The sequence below is a fragment of the Myotis brandtii genome, unplaced genomic scaffold (genome assembly GCF_000412655.1).
Source record: "Myotis brandtii unplaced genomic scaffold, ASM41265v1 scaffold1290, whole genome shotgun sequence".
NCBI lineage: Eukaryota > Metazoa > Chordata > Mammalia > Chiroptera > Vespertilionidae > Myotis > Myotis brandtii.
This window is the reverse complement of record NW_005354552.1, coordinates 89,762-107,190: the sequence shown is the minus strand read 5'-3', so window position 1 is coordinate 107,190 and position 17,429 is coordinate 89,762. Positions and strand designations below refer to the sequence as shown.

The window sequence follows — 17,429 nt, the reverse complement described above, 5'->3', positions numbered from 1 at the left end:
TTTTGTTTAGCTTCTATATTTGTAATAATGTTTCAAACTGCAAGCTCAGAGGCTGGCAGCGGCAGGCAGGGAACGTTGGCTTCCTTCGTCACTGAAGCAACCAAGCCTCATGTTCGCTTCAAGCTGCCGGGCTGCCGGCCGCCATCTTGGCTGGCAGTTAATTTGCATATCGCCCTGATTAGCCAATGGGAAGGGTAGCGGACGTACGGCTAATTACCATGTTTCTCTTTTATTAGATAGGATACTAGAGGCTCAGTGCACAAAATTCATGCATAGGGCATGGGTAGTGGGGGTGGGTGTGTGTGTCCCTCAGCCCGGCCTGCACCCTCTCGCAATCTGGGACTGCTGGCTCCTAACTGCTCACCTTCCTGCCTGCCTGAACATCCCTAACCACTCTGCCTGCCTGCCTCATTGCCCCTAACCCCTCTGCCTGCCTGCCTGATCGCCCCTAACCATTCGCATGCCTGCCTGATCACTTCTAACTGCTTGCCTGCCTGCCTGATTGCCCCTAACCACCTCTGCCTCACTCCCACTGCCACGGCTTTCTCCAGAAGGATGTCTGAAAGGTTGTTTGGCTGTCTGGTCTAATTAGCATATTACACTTTTATTATTTTAGACTAGAGGCTTGTTGCATGAAGAGATTCGTGCAATAGGCTTTCCTTTCCCCTGGCTGCTGGCACTGGTTTGCCTCCGGCACCCAGGGCTCAGGCCTTCACTCTGGCCGAGTTCTGGCCGGAGCCGGCCCAGGAAACGTCAGGCTTCGCTGCTCCGCAGGCCCCGGAGCCATGAGGCCTCGCTGCTCTGCCGGCCCCGGGGCAGTAAGGCCTCGCTGCTCCGCCGACCCCGGGTCATCAGGCTTCGTTCCACCACTTGGAGCCTACGTATGTAAATTAACCGCCATCTTTGTTGGTGGTTAATTTGCATATCGTGCTGATTAGCCAATGGGAGGCATAGCGAAGGTACAGTCAATTATCATGTTTGTCTATTATTAGATAGGATTACAATATAGCATACATACATAAAGTGAACACACCCATGCAATGAGTACTCATATCAGGACACAGAACAGAACATTACTAGCTCCCCAGAAGCCCCCCTTGTGCCCCCTGTCCATTTACTACCTACCAACAAGGGTAGCCACTAGCCTGATTTCTTAAAGCATAAATGTGTTTTTGAACTTTATATAAGTGGAATCATAGTGTATATTCATTTGAATCTAGCTTCTTTTGCTCAATATCATGTTTGTAAGATTAATATAAATTGTTACATGCAATTATAGTTCTTTCATTCTCACTACTGATTCCATGTTAGGTATATAACCCCATTAATGTAGTTGTTTTGCTACTGATGCACATTTGTGTTGTCTCAAGTTTAGGTTTATTACAAACAGTGTTTTGAATATTCTTGTATGTGTCTTTTTATGAACCTATATACCTTATTTGGGTTCGGTACGTGTCTAGAAGGAATTACTGGATCATAGGCATGCCTATAGTATTCAGCTCTATTAATTATTTGAAAGTTGGTTTTCCAATTTGGTTGCATGAATATACCATCTGAGCAGCTATATAGAGAAGTTCCAATTGCTCCACATTCTTGCAGACTCTTGGTATTATCTTTTTCATCTTTTCTATTCTGGTGGGTGGTAGTGGTACTGCATTATACATTTTCCTGATTTTTGTATGTTAATTAGCCATTTGGATATCTTTCATGAAGTTCCTGTTTCAAGTCTTTTGTTCATTTAAGCAAATACTATTTTTATTATTTTAAAGCAATTTTACTTTTTATAAACTAATAGGATCTTTCTGGTACTGTGAAAACAGTACTTTAGCAGAACAGAGTTATGAAAAAGAAAAAGAAAGATAAAACTAATAACAGGTATATGATTAGGTGCCTCTTCTCAATCTAGAATGGTATTGAGAAGAGAAACAAGAAAAATAGCAAGGCAGAAAGAAACCTCAACATAGAAATGAGACAAAGAAGGAGAAGGCATTATGAAGATGCATGTGGGTAGGATTTGTTTCTTTCTGATGAATGGGAAGTACAGCACACACAGGACATAGCTCAAGAATCATGATAAGCATAGTTGCTGTCTAGAAAAGCTTTTCTGAAGAAAACAAGGGGCTCAGATGGGCTATAAACCTATTATATACTACTATATAATTCAAGGAAGTTTAGTGCTAATAGGAAAAACAGTAAATATTCTGCAAATAAAAAATGTATATCACCGAGATCTTGCTTCTATCCTGTTTAGCTCAAATAAACTCTTATAAAAAGTTGTTTAAAATTTTTTTTAAAAAAAATGTATATCATCTAAAAGTATGGTGCCATTACATCACACTTCTCAAGAGAGGAAAAACTGTAATTTGTACATACCCTAGAATAGCCAATAAATATATACTCACCTTTCTTTAACCTCACAAGCCTGCATTAGGCTTTAGCTTCTCTTTTCTTTTATGAGTTACCATAATGCACTATGGCATTAGCTGCTTATTTTTAGTTTACTGATTAAATTTTAATATGATTCTTCAGAAAGCAGAATAGTCTGTTAAAGAAAGTTAATATTTCTGGACAAGATCGATGCATAAAGGACACCATGTGTGAGAGAAAAACTAGAATAAACCATGTTGGTTTGGTTGTATTATCTTAGGCATACCATAGCACAGAACTTTAGCCCCAAATGTAACAAACTGGTGCTTTAAATGTGATCGTATAAGAAGTTCAGGTATTATAAATATTATTAAAATATATTTTTATTGATTTCTGAGAAAGGAAGTGAGAGGGAGAGAGAGAGCTAGAAACATCAATGATGAGAGACAATCATTGATTGGCTGCCCCCTGCACACCCCCTACTGGACATTGAGCCTGCAACCCAGGCATGTGCCTTGACCGAGAACTGTGACCTTCTGGTTCATAGGTCGATGCTCAACCACTGAGCCACACCAGCTGGGCAGGTATTATATATTTTTAATTAGATGAGGTCAGATAAACTAATAACTTTGCGAGCTCAACACTTACAAATCAAGCAAAAAAATAAGGTCTCACATTTTTAATACTCTCATCGTCCTATTGTGCATGTACATCACAAAAATGGCACTGAGAACTCATCACATATAGTATAAGGAACAAAACTGATATACCTCTCAGGCTTTAGAAGGAAAAGTTCTATGACATATAATAATGTCATATCACTACCTAACAAAGCATATCACTGAAGTGAACATGTTTCAAGGATATTACATTAAAGCTACTAGGAGAACTAAAATTTTATGGTTGGACATAGGCAATTAAAACATTAGCCTCAAACCTGGCCGACGTAGCTCAGTGGTTGAGCATCAACCTAGGAACCAGGAGGTCAGGGCTGATTTCCATTCAGGGCATATGCCTGGGTTGTGGGCTTGATCCCCAGTGTGCAGCATGCAGGAGGCAGCCGATCAATGATTCTCTGTGATCATTGATGTTTTTCCCTCTCCCTCTCCCTTCTCTGTCATCACTGATGTCTCTTTCTCTCTCTCCCTCTCCCACTTCCTCTTCCTCTCCCCCTCCCCCTCTCCCTTCCTCTCTGAAATCAATAAAAATATACTAAAAACAAACAAAAACCTTTAACCTCATAATTTTCGAGTATATGTCCATTTCCTATAAGTATCATTCATATTTTTTAAAGGAAATTTGTTTCAAGAACAAAATTAAGTTGATAACACTACAGAACAATAAGATTACATTCTATAAAAGCATGAGTATAGATTTGTTTGTAAGGTTAAATAAAAAGGCCCACGCAGAAGTGCTTTCTCCTGCAGAAGCAGTCCAGACCCCCTCCCCCCCAAAAAAAAATCACAAGGGATTGATTCCTAGGAAAGGCTATTACACTGAGGTTATTGGGCAACATTAAGATTAAAAAAATCTAAAAATGATAGGGAACGCTAGACTTGAATTGTCTGTTGGTACTGTTTTTAAACTCTACTCATCAATCTAATGGAACTGGAGAGCTATGAATTCTCAGACAAAAGGCAAACAAGAAATGAAACCAAGGTCCTGGAGAGTCCACAAAATAGAAAATGAACTTAATCACATCTAACTAGAAATCATCAATCCCCAAAAGGAGATTTAATTTCATAATGATGTCCTATTATGTTTAATGCTGGCAGGGATCATGCATATCTTGTTTGATGCTACTATATCCTCAAACTCATCACTACACTTGACTCATACTACACATGCAAAATTTATTGAATAAAACATGTTTATCGTACATTGTATTTTAACAAGTTGAGTTCAAATGATATTCCACTTTATGCCTGCCTTTTTTCATTCATACACTGTAATAATCTTCCTATTAAATTAAATACATAATAAACATGACTCTTAATGGTTGAATTATATTCATGTATCATAACTTAACCATTCCCTAAATATTCAACCATTCAGAAATAAACTTTGTCATATCCATACTAGAGGCCCAGTGCACAAATTCTTGCACCAGTGGGATCCCTTGGCCTGACCTGCAGGATCGGGCTGAAACCAGCTCTCTGACATCCTCCAAGGGGTCCTGAATTGCAAGAGGGCACAGGCCAGGCTGAGGGACCCCACCGGTGCATGATTGGGGCTGAGTAGGGACATGGGGGGTTGGCCAGCCGGGGAAGGACTATGGGAGGGCTCCAGGGCAGGTCCAGCCCGTCTCACTCAGTCCTGACCAGCTGGACCCCAGCAGCAAGCTAGCCTACTGGCTGTAGCGTCTGCCCCCTGGTAGTCAGTGCATATCATAGCAAGCAGTTGAGCGGCCTTAGCATATCATTAGCATATTATGCTTTGATTGGTTGAACGGCCGACCAGAAGACCAGACACTTAGCATATTAGGCTTTTATTATATAGGACAATAAAAAATTATGTAACCATTAAGAATTAATTCTAGCCGAAACCGGTTTGGCTCAGTGGATAGAGTGTCGGCCTGCGGACTGAAAGGTCCCAGGTTCGATTCCGGTCAAGGGCATGTACCTGGGTTTTGGGCACATCCCCAGTAGGAGATGTGCAGGAGGCAGCTGATCGATGTTTCTCTCTCATCAATGTTTCTAACTCTCTATCTCTCTCTCCCTTCCTCTCTGTAGAAAATCAATAAAATATATTTTTTAAAAAAAGAATTAATTCTAATTTTTGCTGTCATAAATAATGTAGCAGTATATATTTTAAAATATAGTGTTATTCACATGTCTGATTATTTTCTTGGGACAGATAAATGGGAGACTTGGATTTAGACACCTAGAGAGAGCATTCTTACCCTTTGGGGAAAGAAGTATATATTACTGAGAAAATTAGAGGGTGTTATTAGCTCTTAACACATGTGTAAATTAATTTAATCAGCTTGCATCTTAATACCTAGCTGAAATAGACTACAAAAATTGGAATTTTCATACATAAAGTAGAAATGGTATGGCAGTGAAAGAATTCAATCATATAGGGTAGGTGTGGGGAAATTTATCCTGACCAAGGAATATGTACTGGGCTAGCCCTTCATTCCACTACTTCATCAGTTGTGAGATACTGCTGAGACTCTTTTTCCTTGCTCTCCTATAAAAGGCTTCCCAGTGAAACAAACAGGCTTGAAGAAGCTTGAGAGTAAGGAGCCAAGATATAACCTTGAGGTATTGCAGGAGTTATTGTAGGCATATGATCACTTGTTGCTTTACCTTTCATACTACCTTATCTAAAAGTTAAATTGTTGTATATTTCTGGATATCACCTAATTTGGTACCCTAATCATCACCAAATCATGATAAACAAACAAACAAACAAACAAAAAAGCAAAATGAATACGAATTCAATACATTAAACTTAACATTTCAGTATAAAATTAATTTTATTTACTCATACTCTACCTAGTTCTGGAAAGAAGTCAGGATAATTTATATAAAAATCATATAATAAGACAATAATATAAAATACAGTTAAAAAGTAAAAAAAAAATATCTGAGGAAAATGTGATAAAGAGAAAATAAAAAATAAAAAAGTTTCAGGATAATATAACCTGAATAGAGAGGACTCATATATGTATACCAAAAGCAAAAACCTTATTTAAAGGATCCTTTTCTTTGTTAATGGAATAGATAAACCTCTCAATAGTCAATGCCAAGAGAAAAACACCATTAGTTACATGAGCCATGTGTTCCTAAGATAAAAATAAACCAGTTGCCCAGAAGCCCAGTTACTTATAATTTTCAGACTAGAGAGAAAAATTATCCCTAGTGTCCTCAAAACAAGAAATGTAATGAATAATATCTTCAACATCCATATAGTAAATACAAGAAGACATTTTATAGCACAACTAGAGGCCTGATGCACAAAGTTCATGCAAGGGTAGGCCCTCATGGCCTACCCTACCTCATGGCGGCCCCAAGCACGGCTGCCTCATGACCCTGCAGCTCCACCCCCTGCCCACTGGTTGTTCTGGAAGGTCATTCTGCCGTCTTGTCTAATTAGCATATTAGCTCTTTATTATATAGGATTTCTTATAGTTTCTTTGTTATAAGTAGGCCAATGGCAAGACAGCACAGAAGCCATGTTTCCTGTATTTGTATAATAAATTTAGAAATTGACTCACCAAAATAGCTTCGTAAATCTGCCCAGATACAACTGAAAAAACACCAGGCCCAGTGGAATGCCTATGCCAAAGGAAACTCATTGCACCTAGTTGATCCAGACAAATATCCTGATGGCCACTCTATAAACAAAACAAAATATCTGATTCACTCTACTGGTCCTTCTCCCAAAAAGGACAGCAGCCCTGAAAGAAATGCTAATAAGCAATCCCATGGGCCAAGAGAATTCAGAATAACATTCCATTCTAAATAATTATGGATGAGCAACTATCTTTAGAGGGTAGCCTTAGGTCCCTAAGAATTACTACTCCCTGGAAATACATTGTGGAAAGCTTCCCAAGTTGATTTACCAAATCAGTATAGTCCTGGTATCCATCAGCCAAAACAATAGAGATGTTTGTTATGATATGATGATGGCTAAAAAGTAACAATCAAACCTTATCCTGGAGTCCAGCTGCCTGGGCCCAAAGCACTAAAGATTCTGGTATACGCTGGGGGGAGGGGGGTGTTAGATAATGTTTCTGGACTCTTGTCACTTCAGTACTCAATTTTCAGGTGGGTTCATATTTTTCTGTAAATCCTTTATTTCCCTTTTTCATCAGAGTTAAAGTAAGGGAACAGAGGGCACAGAGGGGGTTCTATCTGAAGATTGTTTTTTTGTTTCCCTAAGCACTGCATCAAGAAGAATCTTTAGCCCTAACCGGTTTGGCTCAGTGGATAGAGCATCAGCCTGGGGACTGAAAGGTCCCAGGTTCGATTCCCGTCATGGGCATGTACCTTGGTTGCAGGCACATCCCCAGTAGGAGGTGTGCAGGAGGCAGCTGATCGATGTTTCTCTCTCATCAATGTTTCTAACACTCTATCCCTCTCATTTCCTCTCTGTAAAAAATCAATAAAATATATTTTTTAAAAAAGAAGAATCTTTACATCACTTTACTTGATCTTCAATCAGAAACCCCATGAGTCCAGTAAGGTGAATAATATCATAATTGTCTTACAGACAAGGAAACCAAAGCTTTTATTTGGTTACAGAGTGGCTACTTGGTAGAACCTTAGCATATTCCAGGTCAGAGTCTCACTCTTAATGCTATCCCCACTACAGTACTGAACTGAGAATGGAAAATTTTCACCTCTCAGCTTAATTTCCTGTCCTACAGTGGATTTTCTAATACTAAACTGGTCATTTTTTCAACTTGCAATTAAAAGCCATAAATACACCTGCATCCAAACCTGAATCAGAGGTTGACATTCTAGACTGTGTTCTGGTCCCTGTTATTTGCTTTTGCACTCCAACAAGAATCCTACACATCAAATCAAAGCTAGCTCTCTACAAATGCTATATACTTTCCCATTCCCAAGACTTTTCTCACACCATTCCCCCTAATTTAAATATATTGTCCTTTACTTTTGGCATCTTTAAATCCTAATGCCGTTGTTAATGACAGCATAATCCCCCATTTGCTTAGAAATATATCTCTATTAGCCCTGCAGGACACAATTCCTCTGTCCTTTGGATTTCTATAGCATTCAAATGTGTAGCATTCATTTATCAAATATTACTCTCTCTTGTTTGTTCACCAATTTTTCAATCATGTGTGTGTTATCTCCCCAAGATTACAAGATGCTTGAGGGATGAAGCCATCACTTGGCCTTTCTGCACTGAGGATTGCATCCAGCACCCAGCTGACACAGATAAAACATCTTAACTGATGGCTAAAACACCAAGTCCCCTGAACAATTAAACAAATCAGCTATCTACCTCACTATCTTTCTTTCACTATAAACTCAACCAATCTTTTAATATCCCATTCCCCTTTATCTTTCTTTTCCTCTTTTAACTGTCCATAACACAAAACCAAATTACATGTTTTAACATTGGATCGACTACAGATTCTTGTATGGGAAATATTTTCTATTCACTGAACTGATATATACTTAAGGCAGACAACTTGAATCATGCATAAATCTTCATTGCTGCTTCATAATTCATTATATAAATATTTACCATTTATTTACCAGTCCTCTTTTGGTGTTCAATTAAGATGGTTCCATTTCTTTACTATAAATAATACTGATAAATATAACTAACTAAATTTTTATGCACATCTCATTTTTTTCTGATATTAAATTCCTAGGATAATTGATACATGTTGCTAACTTGTGCTCCAGAAAGTTTGAAGCAATTTCATTTTCATTTCCAGTGTACAGAAGTACTTGTTTACAGAGAGTAGTTGCCTCAGGTTGGCTTTAGGAGAATTCACAGTGAAGGAAAGAGAAGGGAAGAAAGGGAACCGGATAGGGTTAGGTCTTTTAAAGAAATGGTAGACATAGAAGTTTTTATTATATTGGCCTCTCTATATTTTGGTATGTTTCATCTGTTATAATAATTTAATAACAAACCTTTAAAGCTTATCTATTCCCCATACTCATCAGTAAGCACAGCATTTTGTTTTCCAAATTGTGAATTAAATAATTTTAAAATGGTATCTCACTGCTTTAGTTTACAATTCCTTGATCACATGCCAGGTTAAACAGATAATATGTAATGTACATATGAGCTAGCTGCATTTATTCTTTTATGAACCTACAGGTTTTAGTTAAGATTTTGTGCTCTCTGTTCTTAATCCATGGGTGCACTGCTTTTTTTTTTAATTTCAGAAGCAAAAATTAAAGAACATTTTTCTCTCAAAGATAAAACTCCTACCCAAAAGAACTATCCTCTAAATAAGATCTTTAAATATGTGGTCCTTATTTGATCTCTTCCTCATTATATATGTGGCCCTCAAAGTAAAAAGTTTCTCCACTACTAAATTGCATATAAATTTCGTAGAAGCAGATAAAAAATAGCGAGGCCTTCAGAAAAGTTCCTGCCTTTCCTAAAATGATTAAATGGAAGGCCTATGGAAGAAAGCTTGGTTTCTAAGGAAAGGGATTTGTCTAATAGATATAACTGTAGGGTTTTACTGTTGTTGTGGTAAGTAAGGACAAGAGAAGTCATGGCCGCAAACAAATGCACAGTATTCAGATAAAGAAAGAGACATTAAATTCACAACTATTAGACAATGTAGTAAGGGACACATGTAAACTCAAAAATCACAGGAAGGTGAATCCTAAGAAAGCAATGGATTATAAGAGCAGGGGGCTGCAATAAAGATTAGAGAATCCTAATGGTTTCCAGCAGATAGATGATTTGTAAAGTCCATCCCTTTAGAGTTAAATGGTTTACATACTATTGGGGTCAAGTTCCTAGAATCACATTCTCTTATAATACTGCTTATTTCCATCTCTGACCATATCCTACATCTTAAAAATGACCAAAGTAAGTTTAATTTGAAACCATGATCCAGACCACACTTTTAATATAGGTACAAAGAGCCCTAGCTGTTTTGGCTCCGTTTATAGAGCCTCAGCCTGTGGACTGAAGGGTCCCAGGTTCGATTCTGGTCAAGGGCACATGTCCAGGTTGCAGGCTCGATCCCCAGTGGGGGGCGTGCAGGAGGCAGCCAATCAATGATTCACTCTCATCATTGATGTTTTTATCTCTCCCTCTCCCTTCCTCTCTGAGATCAATAAAAATATATTTTAAAAAATAAAATAGATACAAAGAATCTGAAGAAATAACAAAGAAACAGATTTTGTCTTTGGTGCTTAAGATGGTAAGCTTACTGCTGAAATATGTTCACTGTGTGATTTAATTAATTGTACATGTACCAGGACATTTTTGAGGGACACCCCAATAATGAACATGACATTGTAGATTACCTACACAAATATCATCCACAATGCCTTTGCCCCCTGCCTTTCTATAGAATAAGGGCTAGAAAAGTTTTCTGACTCCCTTGCAACTGAGGGTGGCCATGTGGTCCAATTCTAGCCATTGTGATATAAGAGGAAAGTGTCTTTGTGAAGAACACACTTCTGGCAAAACCTTCGGTCATTTTCCCTCTTTCTTCCTGAATGGAATACAGATATGAGGTGTGGAATATAGCTGTTGTACGATCATGAGAATGACATGCTAAGCTTGGTGAATTGGAAATAACAAATAGATATGTGTCCTTGGAGACATCCATTCTAAATTACCTACCTCCAAATTTAGATAACTACACCCTTGTCTAAGCCTCTATAAATTGCATTACCTGCTACTTGCAGCCAAATTCATTCCTACTAAGATGTCAGGCATGGGCAGACAAATAGAAACTGAGCTCTCCACTGTGGTAGAAAAAGAAAAAACTAACAAATAAAAATGCAATAAAAATGTCATAGATGCTATAACAGAAGTAAAGGATACGTTAACGGAAAGGGGCTTAGGCAAATTGTGCCCAGAAAAGACATGAAGACTTCACAGACAAGGCAACACTTGAGAATTTGAAATATAAAGACTTGTTTGCCAGGAGCAGAAGGGAAAGACTATCCTGCCTTGCTTTCTGTCCAACACTGTCACCTCTATTCTAAAACAAGTAAAGAAACCTAGGACATAGTAATACAACATAATTCTCATTCTTCCAACAAAAATGTATAAGGATCTACCACAACCAAACATAGTACCAGGAATCAATGATTATTCAAATGGCATAAAACCTGCCCTCATGTTGCTTGCAATCTAATAAACATTTTTAAGGCTATCTCAATAAAACAAGTAGTCACAACTCAATGGAGGCATAACTGTATCTTAGATATACTGCTGTGTTTGGCCTATAAGAAGTCTAACAGCCCTAACCGGTTTGGCTCAGTGGATAGAGCATCAGCCTGCGGACTCAAGGGTCCCAGGTTTGATTCCGGTCAAGGGCATGTACCTTGGTTGCGGGCACATCCCCAGTAGGGAGTGTGCAGGAGGCAGCTGATCGATGTTTCTCTCTCATCGATGTTTCTAACTCTCTAGCCCTCTCCCTTCCTCTCTGTAAAAAATCAATAAAATATTTTTTTTAAAAAAGAAGAAGTGTGACATTCCAAACTAAAATCTACTCTGTATCATCTAGGAATCGCCTCTCTCCTAGAGTAAAAGGAAGGACATCATCTTGTCATTTGTGATCATTAAATATCTCAGCACAATTATGAACCTGGCAAAGGTCCCAGGAGATCAAAACAGTGTATTTTGAAACTCACAGCTTCAAAGCCTCCAGAGACAATCAGGATTCAAGTACTTAAGAAAATTACCTCACCATCTATTCACCTCTTTGGAGTCTGTTTCTGAAACGTCTAGCTGCAGCTTTAGCTACCAAGAAAGTCATTGTTAGGGAAGGCCCCTCCCATATACCCAATTTAGTTACTAATTTGAGGAGAAAATTCTCTTCGGAAAAGCATTTCCCCAAATTTCATATATGCCTTAAGCAGTGGTTCTCAACCTTCTGGCCCTTTAAATACAGTTCCTCATGTTGTGACCCAACCATAAAATTATTTTCGTTGCTACTTCATAACTGTAATGTTGCTACTGCTATTTATCGTAATGTAAATATCTGATATGCAGGATGGTCTTAGGCGACCCCTGTGAAACGGTCGTTCGACTGCCAAAGGGGTCATGACCCACAGGTTGAGAACCACTGCCTTATAGTATTTTAATACCTTGTACAGCTTATTCTAAAACAGACTTTCTCCGTCCTTTTTATAGTACCTCTGAAACATGAGACAGGTATCTTGAAAATACAGTTCCTTACCTCCCATTCAATTTAAGTATTCATCAACCTCAGAGATGTGAGAGTAAGACAAACAATAATAATTAATGTGGTCTGATACAGAACCAACAGGAATGCATCCGGGTGCTCAGAGACTCAAACAGTATATCTAAGATACAGTTATAAATGAATCTTTCAGAATCATCTGAAAAAAAACCTGAATCCTGCTAGCAACATGCATGAATATCCATAAAAACATTCTTTGGCTTTACTTTCCCTTGTTATTCTGGTCTACAATTGTTTTCACATTTTTAGTGCTCACTCAAGCAATTCAGACTTCAAAGCAGTTTTGGGGTACTGGATTTCAACACAAGTTACCTGAGTAAAAAAGAGGCTGCATACAGGGGTATTCAAAGTTATGGGTCACTAAAGCCAACATCAAATAACTACCCTAAGCCTTCTCAGGGTTCACCAGTCTGCCTGCAGCAATGAGTAAATGGAGGCATGACAGAGAACTAAAGGAGTTTCTAAGATAGGATGTTGAATACTTAGATTAATTCAGGAAATAATTCCATACCATATATCTTATACAAGAATCACACTGACAAGTCAATGCCAAATCTCCAATGTTAGTATCAAACATGGCTGCTTTGATCTCAGTCCCGTTCAATAGTGAGCAGCACCTACATTATAGCCTATGATTTACCATAATGATATCAAAGCCCCATGTGACCTCTTACATGAGAAATAACAAGAGGGTAATGAACCAAAAGTGCTACACATTGTATTTTTTAAAATAAATCTTTATTATTCACATTGTTACAGATGTTCCTCTTTTTTCCCGCCCATAGCTCCCCTCCAACAGGTTCCCACCCCATCCTATGCCCTTACCCCCCCCACTGTCCTCGTCCATAGGTGTAAGATTTTTGTCCAATCTCTTCTCGCACTCCCCAAACCCCCTTCCCCCCGAGAACTGTCAGTTCACTCACTTTCTATGCCCCAGATTCTATTATATTCACCAGTTTATTCTATTCATCAGATTTTTTATTCACTTGATTTTTAGATTTACTTGTTGATAGATATGTATTTGTTGTCACTTTGTTCTCCATAATTTCTATCTTTACCTTTTTCTTCTTCTTCCTCTTCTTAAAAAATACCCTTCAGCATTTCATATAATACTGGTTTGGCAGTGATGAACTCCTTTAGCTTGTTCTTATCTGTGAAGCTCTTTATCTGACCTTCAATTCTGAATGATAGCTTTGCTGGGTAGAGTAATCTTCTTTGTAGGTTCTTGCTATTCATCATCTTGAATATTTCTTGCCACTCCCTTCTGGCCTGCATAGTTTCTGTTGAGAAATCAGCTGACAGTCGTATGGGTACTCCCTTGTAGGTAACTATCTGTTTTTCTCTTGCTGCTTTTAAGATTCTCTCTTTGTCTTTTGCCCTAGGCATTTTAATTATGATGTGTCTTGGTGTGGTTCTCCTTGAATTCCTCTTGTTTGGGGTTCTCTGTGCTTCCTGGACTTGTAAGTTTATTTCTTTCACCAGGTAGGGGAAGTTTTCTGTCATTATTTCTTCAAATAGGTTTTCAATATCTTGCTCTCTCTCTTCTTCTGGCACCCCCATAATGTGGATGTTGGTACACTTGAAGTTGTCCCAGAGGATCCTTACTCTATCTTCCTATTTTTGGATTTTGCTCTTCTGGTTGGGTGCTTTTTGCTTCCTCCTGTTTCAAATCTTTGACTTAATTCTTGATTCTTGATTCTTGATTCTCTAGTCCACTGTTGAATCTCTGTATATTATTCTTTATTTCAGTCAGTGTCTGCTTAATTTCTGACTGGTTCTTTTCCATTTTTTTGGCATTCTCACTAAGATCCTTGAAGGTCTCACTAAGTTCCTCGGAGGTTTCTAGAAGATTCTTGAGTAATCTTATAACTGTGGTTTTGAACTCTATATCCAGTATTTTGCTTTCATCCATTTCTTTCATTTGTGACTTGTTTGTCTCCGCATTTTGGCTCCTTCCCTGTGTTGATATAGTGACCTTGTGTGGTAGATATCCTATAGGGCCCAGTGGCTCAGTCTCCCCAATCACCTGAGGTGGGTACTCTTTGTGCACCCCTTTTTGGGCTGGGTGCACAGTCCTGTTGTAGTTAAGCCTTGATTGCTGCTGGCATCACGGGGAGGAATTGACCTCCAGGCCAATTGGTTGTGAGGAACAGCTATGTCTACAATGGGAGAACTGCTGTGCTGGAGACACCCTTATGGGGCAGGACTTGTTTCAGTGGGGCTTTGGTGCTCACTGAGTCTGCCCCTTGAGTGTGTCGCTTATGGATGTGAAGAGCTGTAATCTGGTGTGGTCTCACACTGACCACTGGGTACACTGGCTCTTGGATCTCCAAGGAAGTGCAAAGTCAGCCACTGTCTGAGGACACCCAGCAGGAGCTACAGAGAGATCTTCAGATTCCTCCTCTTTGTTTATGGTTTGGAAGTGCCCAGATGAGGCCTGGCTGTGAAGGCGGGCTGCTGCTGCTGAGCCTTGGGCCTTCTTTTGGAAGCTTTGGAGCTCTCTGACCCAGCTGCAGTTTGTTAGGTTTTATGCTGTGAAAAAGCCTCTGAGCACAGTTTGGGTGGGGTTGTAAATTGGGGGGGGCAGGGTCTCTGGGAATCACCAGGGCAGAGCAAACAGCAATGGCTGCCAGTTAGCCCTGCATTGGAGAGGTCCCCACGTCTCTGCGTTCCGCGCCCCTGCACAGAAACAATGATCACTGCGAGTACCTCTGAGAGAAAGCAGCCCTTGCATTCCAGCCCAATGCCAGACAGTCCAGTTTCTCCCCATATGAGTCTAGGTTCCCAGACTCTCGCCCAGAACTGGAGTTCAGAGCAATCGGGAGCTTGTATCTCCCTCCTGATTGAAAAAAACAACAACAGTGCACCCAGTTGCCAGCCCATTTCACGCGCGCCTCTGCACCTCCGCACCTCCTACCAGTCTCAATGAGCTTTTTTTTTTTTTCCTTCTAGTTGTAGAACTTCCACTCAGCCAGTTTTCCCGTGGTTTTGGATGATCGATGTTTTATCTTTTAGTTGTAGTTCTGATGTGGTTGTGAGAGGCAGAAGTATAAGTGTTTACCTATGCTACCATCTTGGTTCTGCAGGTTGTATTATTTTTATGTTGTTTTTTTTTGGTTATTGTTGTTAATCCTCCCTGGAGGATATTTCTTCCATTGATTTTAGAGAGAGTGGAATGTTGGGTAAGGGGGAAAGAAGAAAGAGAAACATCGATGTGAGAGAGCCACAATCAGTTGCCTTCGCCACACACTCCCAACTGAGGCAGAGAACCTGCAACCCAGGTATGTGACCTTGACTGGAAGAAATTGAACCCAGGACCCTTCCATTTGCGGGCTGATGCTCTAACCACTTAGCTATACCGGCCAGGGCTGCATGTTGTATTTTGATGAGTTTTATACTTTGTGGGTAGATATATTCTCCAGAGTACTTTAACCCCAATATTAAAGAAACTTTAATCATTTTCTATTCTATAGCCTACTATGAATACCTTGATGATGTCTATAAATCTAATTACTACATTCTTAAAGTGTATAAGTTAATAATCTAACTTATTTTGGCCATCATATGAGATAGAAAGTAAAAATAAACTTTATTTAATTATGTTGCTCACTGTTCCCTATAATCCTTCAACAAAGGAGTTAGAGCCTTAGTTGTTTTTTTAGCCCAGTGGTTAGAGCATAAGCTCAGATTGAAGGGTTATGGATTCAATTCTGGTCAAAGGCACATACCTAGATTGCAGGCTAAATCCCTGGCACTGGTCAGGGTACATGCGGGAGGCAATTAATTGATGTGTCTCTCACACATTCATGTTTCTCTCTCTGTCTCTCCCCCTCCCTTCCAATCTCTCTATAAATCACTGGAAAAAAATATCCTCAAGTGAGGATTTACCCCCTGCCTTCCCCCCAAAAAAACACAACAAAAACAAAACAAAGAAGTTAGAAGTAAGAAATAACCATTAGGTCACTTCTGGAGGGAAATTGCTTCCATTGAGCTTTGTTGTTCCCTTGCATCGAGGAAAATCAGAATTAAAGGTTTCATTTGTTAGCTTGGTTTGAAGTGGAGGAAAATGGGATAGTGACATATAAAACACTTTGAAGATAGTGAAGTACAGTTTGTCCAGACTGTTGAGAGCTCAGAATTAGAGTTTAATTGGGATAGAAATCCTGCTGATAGTACCTGATGCCTAAAATCTGAGCACTCTACTTTTAGGTTTTCCAGTTCAAGTATTTGGAGACTGCCTATTAAACCATTCCTGGCGGAAAAGTGTTTGTATTAAGTATTTGCTGTGTTTACCATGCTTCGCTCTCTGTAAGGAATATGGAATGTTAACTGCCTCATGTTCTCAAGAATCTTGAATTTTACAATAAAAAAATAAAGAAGAGACACTTGTCTTGGAAGAAAAAATGGCGACCAGCAGGAAGGTAGGGAGGGAGAGAGTGTGAGAGTGCAAGGAAGTGATAGAGGAGTGTGTGGACGTGTGTGGTGTGTGTGTATGAGCTAGGGACAGCTAGATTCTGCAGGTCTTCTAAGGGGCTGCTAAACCGGGCAGTCTTAGGCGGCGGAGTCCAGCTCCCGGCGCGGACACTCCTAGGCGGCCAGCCCAGGCACAGCGACCACGCCATCTTGGGAAACAGAGCTGCTTGAGACTAGGATCCTGGCCTCAGCACCACCCAGTCTGATCTCAGACGCATACCAGGACCCTGCAGCCACTGGGGACAGAGACCTGCGACCACAGCTACAGACCTGCGGACACCAAAAGTTCGGAGATCCCCGCGGCAGATCCGTGAGTAACAGAGCCCATCCCCCCTTCCCGCAGGCTCGCGGGCAGCGCCATAGTAACTGATAGACCCGCCCCTTGCCGGGGCCTCAGCGCTGCAGGAACTTTGGCCTGGAAGTGCGCGAGCACCTTGGAACTGAGCCTGCGCGCACTTCGGGCTTCAGAGCCCTGGGCTGGGAGAAAACTCGCCCGCAGCACCAGGAACTAATCCTACGCGCACTGCCAGCTTCGGAGCCCTGGGCTGGGAGCAATCGCGCGAACGGGAATTGGTCTGCCTAGCACAGGCCCAAGGATACCTTTTCTCGGGGCAGGAGGCAGCACCAAGCACCAGTGACTTGACTGTGTTTCTTATCACCTGCGCCTGAAATCCTGATTCCCTGTGCATTCATA

General features: G+C 40.1%; 1 protein-coding gene across 4 annotated transcripts in view; it reads right to left on the bottom strand.

Moving 5' to 3' along the window:
* PRRG1 (proline rich Gla (G-carboxyglutamic acid) 1) overlaps positions 1-17,429 on the bottom strand; it is a 220,655-nt gene that overhangs the window by 154,147 nt on the left and 49,079 nt on the right. Inside the window, exon 2 of one of the 4 annotated variants that reach the window (XM_005859714.2) lies at positions 6,590-6,709. The exons of the other annotated variants lie outside the window; for them this stretch is intronic. Within the exon in view, the coding sequence (XP_005859776.1) occupies positions 6,590-6,670 (81 nt within the window). The 5' untranslated portion in view covers positions 6,671-6,709. The remainder of the gene's footprint in view (positions 1-6,589; positions 6,710-17,429) is intronic. 4 annotated transcript variants of the gene reach the window in all.